Raw genomic sequence first — 17,760 nt, 5'->3', positions numbered from 1 at the left:
TTATGTAAGTAAAAGTATTACAATCAAACGACGATAAAAATAAAAAATAAAAAACAAGCGGAAAGCTTTTCGTATTATATAAAGCATTATCAGCTAAATATACTTTAAGTATCAAAAGTAAAAGTAGTCATTATGCAGAACGGCCCCTTTCAGAGTGTTGTTTTATTATTATACATATTTTTGGAATATTATCACTTTTTTATTCTTCATTAACATACAAACACATTTTAATGTTGTTATTGTGGAGCAAACTGTTGGGTGTTGGGTGTAAGGTATATTTCATACACTGATCATGTGTTGTACATATAAAATCTTGATCTGAAAGTAACCAATAACTATAGATGTATTGATGTAGATATATAAATGTGTTGCAATAAAAAAAAATATATATAATAATCACCTGTGAAATGTAGAGAAATTTAAAGTAGCAAAAAATGGAAATACTCAAATACAAGTACCTCTAAATTGTACAGTACAATATTTACTCAAGTACAGTGCTTGAGTAAATGTAGTTTATTACTTTCATGGTACAACATGGTATTCAGGATGGGCAGATTATTGTTAAAAATCCTAAAGAAATATCCAGTAATCAATTGTCATAGAAAAATAAAACAGCAGATGAATTTGTCAGTGAAAGGTGGCTCAACAGTGCTCTCCAAGCTCTATTTGACTAGAGTAATTGCAAATAAAAAGCTTATAAAAAATGTAAAATCAGAAGTCCAAAGTTATTTTTCTATTTCTCATTTTCCTTTTTGGTATTTAACAAAGAGGGAATAGAAAATAAGATTGGACTTTTTTGCAGTCATCCCAAAGCTTTAAGCAATGTTGTTGATAGTGATTGTGTCAGTGTGTTAGTGTACATACTGTCTGGGTTGCAGCGTGACCTTTGGAGCCAGGGTGATACCTGCAGTCCCTGGTGGTTTATTTATATTAAACCTAACAGGCACAAAAATTAAGAAATGAAGACAACCTGTGGCTGAATATTTTGCATATCAACTTGTCTTGGATTGCAAAAACACCGTTATCTGTATGTATGGGACTAGTTAGAAGTGCAAGCATCACGGAAAAATAACTAGACAAATGACAGCCTAGATAATTATTGCATTGAATGAGAGGAATGTATTGCAAATCCCAAGCTGTTGAAATATGTTGTAGGCTGAGTACATACCCTTAAAAATATGCATATATTCTGTGATGTTCAGGCTTAGTACACATCCCTTCTAATAATCGATGTTCCTCTGAGTGCTAGAGCAAATATTTCTGATGGTGTGATTACTATTATCTTTTACTCAGGATGACCTTTGTGATCCCATCATGCAGTGGTACGCTCTGTCGGAGCCTTTGAAGACCTCACCAGAATTCAGTGCATCATTAATGCATTATTTATTCCAGATATTTTACCTGGAATACTTATTTTATTCAAATATTGCATTATGTAAAACATATCATGATTAATGTGTTTATTTTATTTGGATATTTAGTGTCCTGCATGTAGTCCTTGTCTAAATTCTATTGCATAATACGAGTAGAAAGTATGAAAGTGGCACTGTGTACTGTAACTTTCAAGTAATATGATAAAATGCTGTTCAGACAAATGCCTTTATATATAAATGTAATGTTTTCTTATAAAATGTTATGTCAGTCAGTAAATGAGCAACAAAAGGAAAAGCAAAGAACATATGCATTTCCAAAAGATTTTAATGATACCATTTTTGTTTTGATCAGGTATTCTACTGTTAATAAATGTATGTTCTAATACTTAAAGTTACGTCAACAAAGTGCAGAAAAATGCAATAAGTGCTGCAACTATGGAGGGAAATTGTTGAAAGGCTGGACATGAAGGATGTCAATGCTGTAGGCACTTTCAGAAGGTCAGCACTGCGCGGATACTACAATGAGAAAAGAGAATATATGTTAGGCTGGGAAATAAAGAACTACAGCCAACAGAACTGCAGAAAGCAAAAATGTGTATATGCTGAACTGTTCTTCTCACCTCTTTCCGGCATGCATAAGGTCAAATCCCTCATTGATCTGCGCAAAGGGAAGGGTGTGGGTAACAAACTCATCCACCTTCAGCTTCTTGTTCATGTAGTCTTCCACCAGTTTAGGAACACTCTCCACGCTCTTCCAGCCTAGGGTGAATATGAAAACTAGTTAAACAACCTTAATTGTCAATTAGCCAAAATTAATCAGTATGAATAACACAAATGTAGCACCAAAAGGCCTTGAGCAAGACACTTATTAACCAGAAAACTATATAAATACCTGGTCAAGTTTGACTTGGTAGAAAAACTAAAATAACCCCAAATCATATTAAACTACAATAACTACTGTTTGATCACCACCTCGAGGCTAATTAAATACCACTACATCTATATACATTTTCATAAGAAAGCAATCTGCTGTCTTTGTGCCAAATTATTAAAAGAAAAGTTTTAGCTACAGTTTAAACTCAGCCTGATAAAAGTGGATGCTAAAAAAGCCTATCGCTTTTTACATCAGCCTACAACTGCTTCCCGTCTCAGATGATAATAAGCAAAAGGGTTTGAACTTGCCGAAATTTTGGAACTGCTGCCAGACCACATTAAGCTCTTTATGACAAGAAATTCTCTAACAAAGTCACCCACCTCCAAAGGCTGTTCCCCTCCACACTCGGCCTGTCACCAGCTGGAAAGGTCTGGTCGAGATTTCCTGTCCAGCTCCGGCAACACCGATGATGACACTTTCACCCCATCCTTTGTGGCATGCCTCCAAAGCAGCTCTCTGAAATAATAAACTGGTAATTTTTCTGGTTTCTATGCACTGTCAACTTATGAATAATGTTTCATATGCTGCTTGTGCCACCTGTCAACTACACTGAACACAATGCATATGTGCACTGGCTCTTCTATGGACACCAACAGCCAAATTAAGATGATACATGAACACTATCAACTTATAACAGTGTTTTACATGTTGCTTATTCTATATCTATGTGATGTGCCACATGTTTTGCATTAATTAAATGTGAACACACAGTAAGTCTCACCATGATTTGCACATTTCCAATGCACTCAAAGGAATAGTCCACGCCCCCGTCAGTCATCTCCACCAGAACCTCCTGGATGGGCTTGCTGTGGTCTTTGGGGTTCACAAACTCAGTGGCTCCGAACTCCTTGGCTTTCTCAAACTTTGCAGGGTTGATGTCCACACCGATGATCCTGGTTGCCCCAGCTACCTTGCATCCCATAATAACAGCCAAGCCAACAGCTCCAAGGCCAAAGACAGCGCATGTCGAGCCAGGCTCAACCTGAGCATGCATGAAGAAGAAAAAGCAATGTGAGAATTCAAATATTACAAAATCATTATTATCACTGAATGTTAATAAAATTCTATGTATGAACTTGAAATGTGTTTTGGCTGATGTAGCTGATCACATTTACTTATACAAATAACAGAACTGGATTTTCTTGCACGTTACATTGAGTTGTGGAGCAATTTATTTCTCTTTTTAATGTATGTGCCAGGGATTAAAAAAAGTGACAAAAACTTAGAAACACAGATACCATTAAATGTTTTTTGAAATGTTGCAAGTAAATTTGTTAATGCATTATTGTCTGTTTCCAAGTTGGAAACTGAGCCCCTGGCAACAATTCACATCCGTTCTGCATGATTAATATGGGTGACCTATTTCAGAGTGAAGCCTGGCAACAGTGACAAAGTTTGAATCTCTTTCATTGGTCCCTTGAGGATATACTGCAACAAACATGTTTTTCATTAAAATAAAAAAACTTTAAACAATAACATGTGTCACAACTTTACAGTGGTGAAAAAAAAAAAAATCATCAACAAATGTTTTTATTTTTTGTTAGGAGGCAACCAACAGCCTGTGATACCCACCTTGGCAGTGTTAAGAGCAGCACCATAACCTGTAGAAATGCCACATCCAAGAAGGCACACTTTATCCAGCGGAGCATTCACGTTCACCTTGGCTAGAGAGATGTCAGCCACCACAGTGTACTCTGAGAAGGTGCTGGTACCCATGAAGTGAAACACTTGCTTTCCCTTGCAAGTGAAGCGTGAGGTCTTGTCAGGGAGCAGGCCCTGGCCCTGGGTTACTCTGCAGGGTGGAAGCACAGAGAGAAGATTGTTTCATTTTATGTGTGTATGATGAAATACAATTGCTGTGCACATCAATGCACAGCAGACAGAAGCTCAAACTGATGATGACTGAGCTTTGATTTGGCTGCCGTGGGGTGATGTACCTGAGGCTATGAGACTTACTGCTGAGGTTGCCTTTTGACATTTTTAAATTTCAGTCTTATCACTAAAGAAAAAAAAGACAATCTGAAAACATTACCTAATTTTCTGGCAAAGGTTGGTCTTGGGATTTTTGCAGAATTTGCATTCACCACACTGTGGTACATACAAAGGAATGACGGTATCACCTTTGTCAAAGAGAATTGTCAATAATTAAAATCATACAAGGAGTACTTCTTTGTAACACAGCACAAGCAAGTTTCAACATTTTGACTGGTGGCTCCATACCTGGTTTGAATTTGGTGACACCTTCACCGACACTCTCAACAGTCCCTGCACCCTCATGGCCCAAGATGACAGGGAAAAGACCCTCGGGGTCACTGCCACTCAGGGTGTAGGCATCTGTATGACACACCCCTGTAGCAAAAATCTAAGAGGTAAAGTGTTATTTAACGTTTATGTCAGGCACAGCAGTGAGATATAAAAAAAAAAAAACTGTTTGGCTTGATCTTCACAGCATTTTCTAAAATGTTTAAGTTAATTCCTCATTTATGAAACAACGTCATCATTCACATTATGTCTTGTTTGCATTGTGGAAAACAAAGGGGAGATTGTTCTGCTTCTTGTGCTGATGAGGCATGACCCTGAGAAGAATACAAAAGGTGGACACAAAGAAAAATACATAAAGAGCCTGAGCTGGCCTTCCAAATCTCTCTTATTAGTTGCATTCATGTTATGCCTCTCTGGCATGGCAAACGTTGTGTGGTTTGGTTTGGTTTTGTTTACCTTGATGCGGACTTCATGGGCCTTAGGTGGTGCTACCTCCACCTCCTCAATGGAAAGAGGCTTCCCAGGTTCCCAAGCAACAGCTGCCTTGCATTTGATCACCTGAAGGCAGAGTACAGTATGTTTTTCATACAACGCTGCTACACTTAAATGAGTAACTTGTGAGTAACACCCACTGTGGGTGGACTGCAGCTGTACAGTGCCTGTGACAGGCCGAGCTAGCTGCACAGTGTAGTTAGCCTTTGAACTGTATGGAAGCTTATGCAAGAGTTTCGATTCTTTACTGCTGGAGTACTGTTAACGTTCTGCTTTAATAACATTAACATTAACGCTAAATGTGCGAGATGTGAGTGCAACGTATTGGTCAATAAACTAGTTCCATGTGCTTTAATTGCTTTGTTAACTTTACATTTCTTTTAATTTATCTCTCGGGACAACCGTAAAAGCAGATTGCACATACCAGTTGCGACCAACCGACCCCAGATCCCCGTTAAGTAATCGAACAGTGATTCTTTGTACTTGTTCATTCAACGCACGTGACTGCGTGCAAGTAAATTAAAAGAACCTTTATTTTTTATGCTACAAGTGAAATTGAAGCCACCTCAACGACAAGTGCATTAGGAAAGAATGCATTTAAAACATTCTTACGGATTTTGGGGGAATCTACTTACTGTCCCAGCTGTCTCCATGTTCTTTTCCTTCAGCACGACAGGCCGGGGCGGCGCGTGGCCGTAAAGGAGTCAGTGGCTGGACCAATCAGAGAGCAGAACGCGCAGGGTATGCATGACGCAAACACGTCTGCTACAGAAAGGTCTCGAGGAGACCACAGAACAGCTGTACACGGTTTGAAAATATAATTGTGTAATTGCTTTATAAGTAGTGGATATAATTACCAACATTTAAGTGTAGAAACTCATTTTTGACGTCAGAAGTAAGAGTTGGTCATCATGAATATACTAAATATGGGAAGATTAGGGTAGTGATTTTTATTAAACTTGGTGGAGAAGGTATTGAGATGGAAGAAGTAAAAGTAAAAAATGGCACTGCAAAAGTCCTGCATTGAAAATGTTAATTCAGTAAATGTAAGTATAATTACTGCCATATAAAATGTTTTATTTTCTATTCTGGCTAAACATTGTTGGATAAAAACATCTCCAACTAAGTACAATTTATGTATCCTGCTTCAGAATGTCAGGGATTCTTGTAAGGCCTGAGAATATAAAATAGAGACACAGTTACAAAGCACCTTTTATTCAAGGTCTTTAACAAAAATGTGACAATAATTGACTTAAGATTTTACAGTTATTAGTATGTTTTCAACTAACACTGAATAAAATCTGACTTCCTACACATTTTCCAACAACTGACAAAAGTAATGTGTGGAAGTGTGTGAATGTCTCTCCTGAAATCTTTATCAAAAGCACAAACATCCATCATGGTCAAACATTTTAACACAATCAGCACAGGATAATGACGTGCCTGTTCACAAAAGGAGTCTGTAACCCTTCACAACAGGCTGAAAAGGTCCCCGCTATGTTCCACCTTTTAAATAAAAATTATCAAGATTCATCACACCTTTAAAACTGGTACAAAATAAAACAAAATAAAAAGATACACTCAAGTTCTACAAATAGAGGCAATGTCCAACCCCTGAGTCCAACAAGACAGGCACTGGCATAGAACACAGCCTTTATGCTTGAGAAGGTGTAGATAGGGAAGAAAAGATCACACCACACCACCACTGTCAGATCATCTCCCGCCTACAAGTAAACAAAAAGAAGAAGATAAATGCAAGTATTACACACAAAAACTACATAACAACACATGCATCTTCACATTAGGAAAGGCAACAAAACATCTTGGAGCACGGAACAAGGGCCAACCTCTGAATCCACGTCCGCCACCACCTCCTCTTCCCCTGAAACCTCCACCGCGTCCACCGCCTCCAAATCCTCCACCACGGCCACCTCCGCCCCTGCCACCTCGAAATCCACCTGCAACAAAAACAAAAGCAAAGTAGAATTGATCAAATTTCCAAGAAATGCTTTTTTTTTTTAATTCAAAGAAGCTTCACTGAGAGCTAACCTGTCTATTACAGGAACACCCTGATCGCATGCACACAGGTACACACGTCCACACCCAGAAGCTTCCCAGCACAACCAGTCTGATTTAATGCTGCAGTTCTCTTCTCTAAACTCTGAGCCACCACTGGCCAATGATCTACATATTCACCAAGAATAGGAGACAGATCTAATTAAAATGAGACATTAAGTTTGGATGCCTCACCTCCACGTCCACCACCTCTTCCTCCACCTCTACCCCCACCTCGACCTCCTCTTGGTGGCCCCTTCTCTCCTGGCGGCCTTGGGAGGAATCTCTGCAGCGGGAGGAGCTTCATTGGATCTATATAAAACTAAAATGAGAACTTGCAAATTACATATAGTTTATTACACAGAGGCTCTGTAATGCTGTTAAGAATGCAAATGAACTACATTAAAATGTTACTGATGTTTTATACCTTCTGCAGTTTCTTAAACGAAGATGCCTTCATATTTTCAGAAAGTTTGACTGAAAAATACTGCAAGGACAGGTTAAGGAATGAACTGGAACAGAAAGAATGATATCTAAACCCCAGATGTTCAACTTTCTTTCTTATTTTATTCAGCGGTCCAGAGACTGAAAAAAGAGTAACAGAAAGGATACAAAGTCCCGGAGCTGGCCGAATATCTCATCCACCTTCCCGATCTGCTCCTTGTTTTCCAAGTACACTGGGGCATTGAAGTAAGGAACTTTGTTTTCCTCCGTTGTACACCTACACACAATATCATCTTCACAAGGATGCATGAACTCTCCCAGTGCTGCAGAGTGGAAAGACATTGAAAAAGTTGGTTGTGTCAAACCTGGAACAGCCATCAAGATGCATTCCGCTTTAAATTTCTGTCCATTGCTCAAAAGAACACCCAGAATGCAAACTGTTGCGACATGAAAACTTATTTATGAAAAGAAATCTCAAAGATGGAAGGAATTGTCAAAAATTAAGTACACAGAAAAACTGTTAGGCATAAACACAGGGGTTGAAGTTTACAACTCGTAAGTGTTCAGACAAGAGACAACAGTCAGTTGTGTGAGAAATAAAAATAATTACATAACATTGCTGATTTAGCACGCAGTCTACCAAGTTTGGTTTAATTACCATGGAGAACAGGCTTTAACTTCCATATTATTACACCCAGTGTCTGATATAGTTTCCTTTTGTAATTACAACTTTCATGTTGACGTTAATGGTGTTTAAAGTTGGAAACGGGGTAACTTTCCAATGACATTAACAGGTGGTCAGACTCATTATACAGGTGAAATATTTTGAGTCTGTGATGGTTACGTGTTTGGTTTAGTTTAAAGTTTTCTAGCTACTTCTTATATTTATCACAGTGAAGCTCATTGTTGAATCCTCAGCATATTGACCAATATCAAATGGCTCAATAGCAGGGATATCATCCTCTGCACCATGTTTTCAACATGACTATTTAGTGATTTGACGATCTTACCAACAACGTATTCTGGAGGACCATAGTCTTGCTGTCTGTTGAAACCACCTCTGCCACCACCCCGTCCAAATCCTCCACCTCTGCCTCCACCAAAGCCTCCTCTACCTCCTCCACCTCGGTTAAAACCTCCACCTCGGTTAAAACCTCCACCTCGTCCGCCTCCTCCTCTGAAAGACATTTTCTCCTCGAGTCCTCTGCGATCAAACAAAAGACAACATAAAAAATGCGAATCAGTGGTTGGTTAAATCCAGCATGTGGACTTCCAACACTGTGGACTTAGAAGCGCTAAACAAGTTCTAGCTAGCATGCTAACTCAAGTCCGTCGTCCAAACTATAAAAAGTCACCCGCATATCCTCACACAAAGCAATAAGTTATACACTTGCTTCTAAATGTAAATAATGAAAAGCCTACAAAGCTTTCAGCACACATTTAAAGCAGAACACTCACGAATTTGATCGGCTTGCAGCAGCTATTTACACCGAGAGATATCCATGCGACGACAACACGTGTGACCAAAGACGTAAAGCTACTCATCAGTGTCGGAAAGTGTCGTAAATTCACTCACAAGCACAGACTGTATATAAAAGCTGCCCTGCCCTTCTTTTTTCAAGAAGCAGAGCAGCAACTAGTTGGCTCATCCACCGAAAAATAACAGACTCGGTCAGTATGACACCATATGGCGCATAGTTATTTCTCTGTGACTAGAGATTTAAATATTCTTTTGTTCAAATGCAGGAAATTTAATTTGCAGACATCAGTCAACAATGTCAACAACAGGTCAGGTAAGAAAAACAACTTAATTTACATTGTATGTTTGTTTTATAAAGAATATTATTATTAATACTATTGTTATATTTATTACTTTTTTTTTTCATTCTGATGTTCATTGTCCATTACTGGCCCCTATTTTGTACCTCACAGATATTTATAAGGGAATTAGGTCATCATTACACACACAGCAACCGCACCCAGCCAGAGGCTTTAACACAGCATTTTACTCACATACTGTGACTTTTTTTCTTTCTTTCTCAGGTGATCAAGTGCAAGGCAGCTCTTGCTTGGGAACCTGGCAAACCTCTGGCCATTGAAGATGTGGAGGTGGACCCACCTAAGGTCCATGAAGTCCGCATCAAGGTCAGTTGCTTATCCCAAAGTTGGCTGCAACACAAGAAAACCTGAGCATGTTTATTAGTTGGAACTTATTGTTTGGGTTGTAAATGGATGCACTTGTGAAAGTTGCAGGGCAGAAATTTCAGTAAGGACAGCTGTTGTTTTCTCAGAAATAATTGTTTGGAGTTGTTTTGACAGAATAATATAAACTAATTGAAACCATAGCGCAATGTTAAGTTCCCTCAGTGACAAATCCATCCGTGACTAAACATAAAATTGTATTACTCATATAGGCATCACTTCTAGTTTTTACTGTGATCATACAGACAAGAAATGTTGACAGGAAGCATTTGAATACATTTGACTTCCTCTGTCTCAGTTTCTTTCCTATTAGTGGCATATTTTACACCAACTATAAATAGTTCATAAAACTCAAGTGAACCTGCCTGTTTGTACAGATTGTTGCCACAGGTGTGTGCCACACAGACTGGGAGTACCTGTATGGGCAAGGAATGAAGGTCAGACCATTCCCATTAGTTCTCGGCCATGAAGCAGCAGGAGTGGTAGAGAGTGTTGGTCCAGAGGTCACCAAATTCTCACCGGGTAAATTATACAGCTCACAGCATACATAGAACATACATAGAACTGTAACTGAATTAGCTTTTTGTTGTTTTCAGGGGATAAAGTCATTCCTCTTTTTCTGCCTCAGTGTGGGGAATGTGAACGATGTCTGAGTCCTAAAACAAATCATTGCAGGAAAAACTGGTGATTTCATTACCACATGTTTACACACAGACACGCACCTTTGCTGTATTGCTGTCATGGTGTTTCGCTGCATATTGATCCTTTATTGGGGCTTTTAGGGCAAATATGCAAGTAGGAGTTTTGGCTGATGGCACAAGCAGGATTTCTTGCAAGGGACAGCAAGTATACCAGTTCCTCGGTATCAGTTCCTTCTGCCAGTACACTGTGGTTCCTGACACCTCGCTTGCAAAAATAAGATGTGATGCACCACTGGACAAGGTGTGTCTTCTAGGCTGTGGTGTCTCCACTGGTTATGGAGCAGCTGTTAATACAGGCAAGGTATGAGGATACTTCCACTCAAGTCATAACTTGAATTCACACTAACTCTGATGTGGACCAGTGGTTATTCTGTGCAGGTCCCTGTAGGTTCTTAGAACATGAGGCATGCAGATGCAAGAAATTTGCATAAACATTTAATCGCAAATATGTCCATTTATAATTAGTTGAGCTTATTTTACCAAAATGGATTTACCGTCAGAAGGAAAACATCTTAGTTGCAATATGTATTTGACATTTTCCTAAGTTGCTACCTATTGATGTTAACAGCATTTGGCAGGAGAGCAGTTATTTATTCTTCCCACTAGATGTCAGTACATAACATGAGCACCATGTAAGTGTAGTTAATGGGTTAAAAAGTACTTACAAGTTCCGTATTCCACACCTCTTGTTTTTTTTTTTCACAGTTTTTTGTTTATTTAAGTAAGATGAATACAAAATCAAACAAAGAACATTTTGTAGAAAAGACTTAAGATCTGTAGAAAAGATACAAATGAGTACATGTTTTGTATATGGAACAAACGTGGGACTGCTCAGTAGTAATTTAAGGACAAGCTCTTAACTGAAGGGAAAGTGATACCGTGAACAAAAGTGAGATAATGATAGAGCATTCTTGTATCTGTTCTCTCAAAATATTCCAGCCAATGGAAAATTTAAATGTGGTGACTGTACAGTGAAATTCAAATTATATTTTTGATATGATAAGATATCAGTATTTCATTTCAACAGCATTTTTTTGAATCAGGCTTGCAAAGTCCTCGATAAACAATGAAGAAAAGCCAAGAAGGCTTAAAACCCTGGTTTACACAAGCACGCTTACACAAGAATAAAATGCCACACAAGAAAACAATTAGATTGGCATGTATGTGATTGATATGTTTAGAAGAATGAAGTCAAAATGTTAGTTAGTTAAGTTATTTGTGAACATCAGCTGTCACTTTAACAGCTGTCTGAGTTGATTCCCACACGGTGTGCATCCAGGTTGAAAAACATTCCTCATGTGCCGTGTTTGGGCTCGGAGCTGTTGGACTGGCCGCCGTCATGGGCTGCCAGGTTGCTGGGGCAAAAAGGATCATCGGGGTCGACATCAACCCTGACAAGTTTGAGAAAGCTGCAGTGTTTGGAGCCACTGAATGTGTCAACCCCAAAGACCACAAGAAGCCCATCCAGGAGGTTCTGGCAGAAATGACAGATGGAGGGGTGGACTACGCTCTGGAGTGTGTTGGAGATCCAGCTATCATGGTGGGTGTACGACAGTTTCACACATTTTTTCACATGAGTGTGTCACTATGTAAATGTATTTTAAAGGCAGTATTAATCATCCTAGACTGCTGCATTTGAGTCTACAAAAGATGCCTGGGGCTCCTGTGTGATTGCTGGATGGACAGAGACGGGAATGATGAACGTTGTGGTTGAAAAGATCCTCATGGGACGCACCTTGAGTGGGACTTATTTTGGAGGTGAGCTTAAAACAAGTTACCAGGCCTATTACATAATGCTTCAGCAACAATTTATGGCAAGTGGCATGATAGAGAAATGGAGTGACTGAGTGACTAAGTGGAAAGATAATAAAAATGCTACCACACATTTTCAAAGCCCAAGGTAATGTCTTGAGATTACAATGTTTTGTCTGTTCAACAGTGAATCAATGTTTTATACTTTTGCTTGATTAATGATTAATTAGCATTAATTATAGTTAACAGTTAATTGATTATCTAGATTTTAGTCGATCCTCAGTCAGGTAATGGCTTTAGGAGTTTTGATGGAAGTCCCCTACAGTCAAAAAGTCACTGTTGACTCAGAAGAGGCAGGTAGCTAACAGAAGCTTCAAGCTAGCCAGACCAGAAAAAAATGCAGACACACGTTACATCTTAAGTAAAGCAAAAGGCCCTTGGTCACTTCTATATCACAAAACGAGAGAAAGATCTCACTTATGTAATGTGCGTGTAAAGTATGGAAAGATATGCTCACCTTCTGTTAAAAGCATCAAGTCCTAACCCAATATCTGGATTATGCCTCTCTGGAAACACACATCTCTAAATGAAGTAAAGTAGGTCCACCAGTGCAATAACATCTGATATGGATTGAACATCACAGATTTAATGATATCTATGTATCCAAGGGCGATAGTCACTTAAGGCAGGAAAATGGAAAATATAGTAAAAGATGACAAGAAAAGTGCTCTGTTCAGCAGCTCATTAATGGCCGCTGGTTCATGGGGACTCAATTTCATTAACCTTTTCTAAAGGTTGGAAGAGTGTGGAGGATGTGCCTAAACTGGTGGATGACTACATGAACAAAAAGCTGAAGCTGGATGAGTTTATCACACACAACCTCCCACTGGATCAAATCAATGTGGCCTTTGGCCTTTTGAAAAGTGGGAACAGGTAAGAACTGATTTATTTGTAGCTGCTAGTTTTGGTGTTTTTGTTTGTGATGTGTATATCCTTGTATAACTCAAATTATAGGGGCACAGATCTGTTCATGGAGTCACAAATTGGAGACTCATTATCTATTTGGGGACAAAAATCGGCATCCCACAAAGTTAAGGTTCAGGTTAGAATGCGGGTTAAGCACAGCATTTTCCTAAATATTATGACCTCGCAGTTGTTTTTCAAACTGCTGCTATGGCCATCTTTGCATACTTTTGCATACCATATGCATACCCTGCCTTTGCTTCTTTTTATCTTGAAACTGTTCCCACACACCATGAAATATCTGATATATAAAGGACACTGACATGGATGGATCACTGTCCTGAAATGACAGGAGGCCCCTGGGCCACAACCTTTGTGTGAAGTGGCTCTTAAATATTTTGTTTGATAGTCATAGAGTTCAGAATATTTCAGCCTGAGGTACTATATAGGGGTAAGTCTTAGAATTTGATTAGTTCTCAGGAAAACATAATAAAATTTACAAATAGATGATTTTTCAGGAATATATTTGATATACTGTGTGTGTGTGTGTGTGTGTATGTATATATATATATATATGTGTGTGTGTATATATTGTTTCTGTCTATAAGGGCTGTAACTAACTATTATTTTATCTGCACATTATTTTCTTCATTAATTGCTTCTCTATACAATTTCAAGAAACAGTGAAAAATATCCACCATAGTTTCACAAATTCTAAGGTTTCCTCCAAGACTAAGAATAAGAATTGTATTACTCATGTGGGCATTACCTCTAGTTTTTATTTTAATACATTTGACTTCCTCTTCCTCTTCTAAGTACTTCTATTTGAATATATTTAAATGTGTTGTTTTGCAGCAACAACAGTCACAAATATTTTCAGTTTACAATTGTAGTATTCTGGCTTCAAGCTGAAGCCAGGTAATGTTGACTTTAAAGGGGAAAAAACTCTATCTAAATAGTTGATTGATTAGTTTTCTGTCTGAGTGAATAATTGTCTAATCATTGCATTTCTCTTTTCTGTATTATGTTTTGGGTTTGGCCAGAGAACTATGACTTCACTTATCCTAATCATTTCTCTTCCTTTTTTGCCCTAGCATCCGTACTGTAATCAGTCTATGAGATTCTCAAGAGGAGGCTCAAGCTCAAGCAGCTACCTTACATGTAAGAAGATTGGCAGTCATGTCATTGCATTTTGTATACAACTTGTGATTGATGAATTGATGATTGAAGATGAATGATTATGCTCTTTTTCTTAAAAGATATTGATAATTAATATTTTTCCATGCTTGACCTTGTAGCAAATGAGCACACTTGCCACTAGATGGCAGTCTTCTGTCACGTAAAAGCCTCTGTGTTTGTGTCCATGCATACTATCTAACTTTGTAAAGACGTTGCTTTTCTGCAGAGATTTCTTTGTTTTTATTCAGATTAAATTCTACTGTCGTTTTGTTCTTGATATTCAAAGACTTGATGATCATAGAAACACCACAGAACATTTAGTACACTTCCGTAACCTAATACCGAATGTAATGCTTATACAGCATCTGCAGTAACGTCAAGACAAATCTCCACATCTGTCACACTTGGCCGCCACAGTCATTCTGGACTTGATATCAATGTGAAGTGATAGTTGGAATTAAATACGTTTGTATAGAAGATGGGGTGAAAGACACAGGAACCAAATGGCTGAATCTGTCATCAGCCTGCCTCATGTGGTCAGGCTTACCAAATTTCGTCCTTGGTAATATTATATATTGATTTAAAAGGGAGTCAGAGAGAAGGGCTAAAATAACAGTTGTGGCCTGTCAGGACAGAAGACAAAGGGTTGTTTGGTGAAGGTTGTTCTAAGTTCTTCTCAGTGAAGCACTGAAATAGCTGTCGAAGGAATTTGTTTTATTGAAGTTCCATTCAGATCAAATGTGGACCTTTGGCAGTTCCCCCTGCTTTTCCATCTTTATTTAAAATGGAAGATAAATTGGTGCTCTTCCTCTAATGTTGGTCTCCTCTGTCTGTGTGCTATCAATCACAGATTATACATTTTATACCCCCCTCCTGCCCCCTCCTCCTCATAAAGAATCTCAAAGCAAAGACGGTTTTCGAGAAATAGAAAGCAGAATACTGCAGAGAATGAAACAGTAGAGAGAGATAACGGAGGGAGATCAAAAGGAAAAGGAAGACAAGTTTTGACAGGTGGTTATGTGACTGGGCACGCTCAACTATAAATGTTGGACATGCTCGCAGATTTATAAGGCTTTCTTGGGGACATGTGTCTGACTGTCTGCCTCATCTATGGGAAATCTATCCAAAGTGACGACCATAAGTCTCCTACTGTTTTTTTTCTCTTTGTGTTTGAACTCTGCAACCTCTGGAATTGTCACAACATTGTGCAACTGATACAGGGAGGACGTGCTATCTGAATTATAACCACAGCATTGTACACATTTTTGTCCATCTTGTCATGCGTCACATTCATCTGTGAAGCTTTTCTGCAGATACCGTCTGGATAGGAAACTTTGGCATAACGTGGCATGGAGTCGAGTAGTGATAGAGACAGCAACCCTAACATTTGCAAATCATATTTACATATATATTTCTATGTTCGTTCTCCCTTGTTTTTACCTATTGCTGTCATCACTCCACTGCGACAACTCTTTCAAACATGAGACTTCATGAAGATAATTGACAAACAATAGAAATGCCAGATGAGGTAAATGCCATCACAAAAATAAGGGTATGTCTGGAAAAAAAAAATGTCAAAAAGTGCCGCCTTGCCTTCCACAATATTTAGGTTGGGATCAAGAGATTTCCCCTTATTTATTAAGCTATATTCCTGTGTGACAGGCAGATAATGACATACTGAACATGATGAGAGCATAAAAATAGTGGGTGGGTAACACCCTATTTTAACAGACAGTGGTTTTATAGTCAAAAACAACAAAAAATATAATACACCATTACCCACTATTTATATTTGTTTTGTTTTTTTATATTTGTTTCACTTCATCTTAGTCATGCTTTTTCTGGCTGTTTTCCTCAGTGAAAACAACTGTGATGTGAAAATTCATATTCATAGCAAGTACCAAGAGAGACTGTTTCATTTACTGAAGTGTAATCTGTAGACTGGGTTTCTCAGATTTTTTCACCAAGATCACAGTGATAAAGAACATAAGTCTGCTGTTCATTTACTCCAATTTCATGCAAACCTTACACACCTTTTTAGTGTTAATAGTTTTCTGCATGCTGCAACTGAGCCTGTAGCAACTTATAAATAATCAGCTTTTTTTTACAAAAGACATTTCTTGCAAGGACAGGTGTAATTAATAAAATAATCAAGGCTGGATTCCATTTGGCTGCTTCTGTTTCAAGGTCCTGGTATTGTGCATGCCTGCTCACTGTCACGCTCTCATGGCTTACTGAGACTCTTGAATGTGCTTTTCCTACTATGACAAGTCAACATGTGCTGCTCTGAAAATCAGCCATGTTACATAACTAGATATGGGATTTTAGCCATTTTATATGCAAGCCCATTGCAAGGGTTTATATTACTGCATATGTGTAAGATGACATTACTGTGCTGTCACATAAACTGTTTGTACACCTGTTGGTCTAAATGTCTGCCATATGTCTCGTGAACATCATAAACAGAAGACGTGAAACCACATTAATAAAAGAAAAACTACTGTATCAACATCTCTGAGAAATAAGCCAGAGGAGCAGCACATCTGAAAGAGACATAGCCAGTTAGGCAGAGAGAGATAGAGGGATGGATATACTGTATAGTCCCAATGGCTATGGAAGAATGGCCCACTTAAGTCACTAAAGACTGCCAATGTGAGGCCCCTGTTTTATCCACAAATCCTGGCCATTATACGGCTAATGTCAGGCATTGCCTGTGACATCCCTGGTCTTTCTTTGACACGGTTAGCTTTAGCCTCTGTGTCAGTGGAATATACTCAGCTTCAGCAGGGGACAGCACAGTAGGCTACAGTGCTGGATGTCTTTGAGGGGCAGTTTTAGTTGTCCGCTGCATTAATGAATTGTGCTGTGACAAATTTGACACAATAGTTTATTGTTATCAACTGAAACATTGACATTTTTAGGATTTATGAACAAACTTCCACATTCTTGGCTTGATAAAAAATGCATTGTGACATTATGAATGGTCTTAATATTTATAGTTGGTAGTGATGTTTTTCAGATGATGACAGTGGTCTACTTTTACCATATTGTCCAGATGTGCTGTTTCAAAATAAAATCCGAAAACCTTTTTTTTGATGTTTCTATACCAAACCCAAAGTTTGGATGCATTACACACACATATAAAAAGCATTGCAATTGAATTGAAAAATAAGACGTTGTTGGCACTCTTCATGCATACATTTTAAAAGTCCATGGTCCCACACTTCAGAGGCTTTTTTGTAATACCAGACCCCTTACCACAATAATGACTATATCACGCTCCTCTCATTGAGCCATGCAAGACCATATGTTTTGTATTTTGTAACCTGTCAATCATATTGTGTCAGTGTTTTATAGTTAAGTTGCAACAGAAATAGACAACAAAGAACGGGATTAGACAGAC

At 38.4% G+C, this 17,760-nt stretch overlaps 3 protein-coding genes across 4 annotated transcripts; 1 reads left to right on the top strand and 2 right to left on the bottom strand.

Moving 5' to 3' along the window:
- Window positions 1-1,680: 1,680 nt before the first annotated feature.
- On the bottom strand, window positions 1,681-5,777 carry LOC130174130 (alcohol dehydrogenase class-3). Its single transcript, XM_056383759.1, has 9 exons — window positions 5,697-5,777; window positions 5,026-5,127; window positions 4,528-4,669; window positions 4,340-4,427; window positions 3,880-4,099; window positions 3,029-3,289; window positions 2,628-2,763; window positions 1,994-2,132; window positions 1,681-1,889 (listed from the first exon to the last, which is right to left on the bottom strand). The coding sequence occupies exons 1-9, from the start codon at window positions 5,712-5,714 to the stop codon at window positions 1,865-1,867; spliced, it is 1,131 nt and encodes a 376-aa protein (XP_056239734.1). The 5' UTR covers window positions 5,715-5,777; the 3' UTR covers window positions 1,681-1,864.
- Window positions 5,778-6,260: 483 nt separating this feature from the next.
- On the bottom strand, window positions 6,261-9,112 carry gar1 (GAR1 homolog, ribonucleoprotein). Its single transcript, XM_056383764.1, has 7 exons — window positions 9,019-9,112; window positions 8,571-8,764; window positions 7,729-7,883; window positions 7,544-7,603; window positions 7,312-7,438; window positions 6,909-7,019; window positions 6,261-6,785 (listed from the first exon to the last, which is right to left on the bottom strand). Exons 2-7 carry the CDS (start codon window positions 8,746-8,748, stop codon window positions 6,775-6,777), a joined length of 642 nt encoding a protein of 213 aa, XP_056239739.1. The 5' UTR covers window positions 8,749-8,764; window positions 9,019-9,112; the 3' UTR covers window positions 6,261-6,774.
- A 21-nt stretch (window positions 9,113-9,133) lies between these two features.
- Window positions 9,134-17,446, top strand: LOC130174131 (alcohol dehydrogenase class-3-like). 2 transcript variants are annotated; one of them, XM_056383760.1, is made up of 10 exons: window positions 9,134-9,231; window positions 9,307-9,353; window positions 9,604-9,705; window positions 10,140-10,284; window positions 10,359-10,446; window positions 10,545-10,764; window positions 11,743-12,003; window positions 12,089-12,221; window positions 13,010-13,148; window positions 14,273-17,446. In XM_056383760.1, the coding sequence occupies exons 2-10, from the start codon at window positions 9,336-9,338 to the stop codon at window positions 14,295-14,297; spliced, it is 1,131 nt and encodes a 376-aa protein (XP_056239735.1). In that variant the 5' UTR covers window positions 9,134-9,231; window positions 9,307-9,335; the 3' UTR covers window positions 14,298-17,446. The 2 variants fall into 2 exon arrangements, with proteins under 2 accessions (XP_056239735.1, XP_056239736.1); XM_056383761.1 differs by having other exon boundaries at window positions 9,191-9,231; window positions 9,323-9,353.
- The last annotated feature ends 314 nt before the right edge of the window (window positions 17,447-17,760 follow it).

The sequence above is a fragment of the Seriola aureovittata genome, chromosome 8 (genome assembly GCF_021018895.1).
Source record: "Seriola aureovittata isolate HTS-2021-v1 ecotype China chromosome 8, ASM2101889v1, whole genome shotgun sequence".
NCBI classification, from domain to species: domain Eukaryota; kingdom Metazoa; phylum Chordata; class Actinopteri; order Carangiformes; family Carangidae; genus Seriola; species Seriola aureovittata.
Note: the sequence above shows the minus strand (reverse complement) of the source record. Positions and strands in the feature narration are given on the sequence as shown.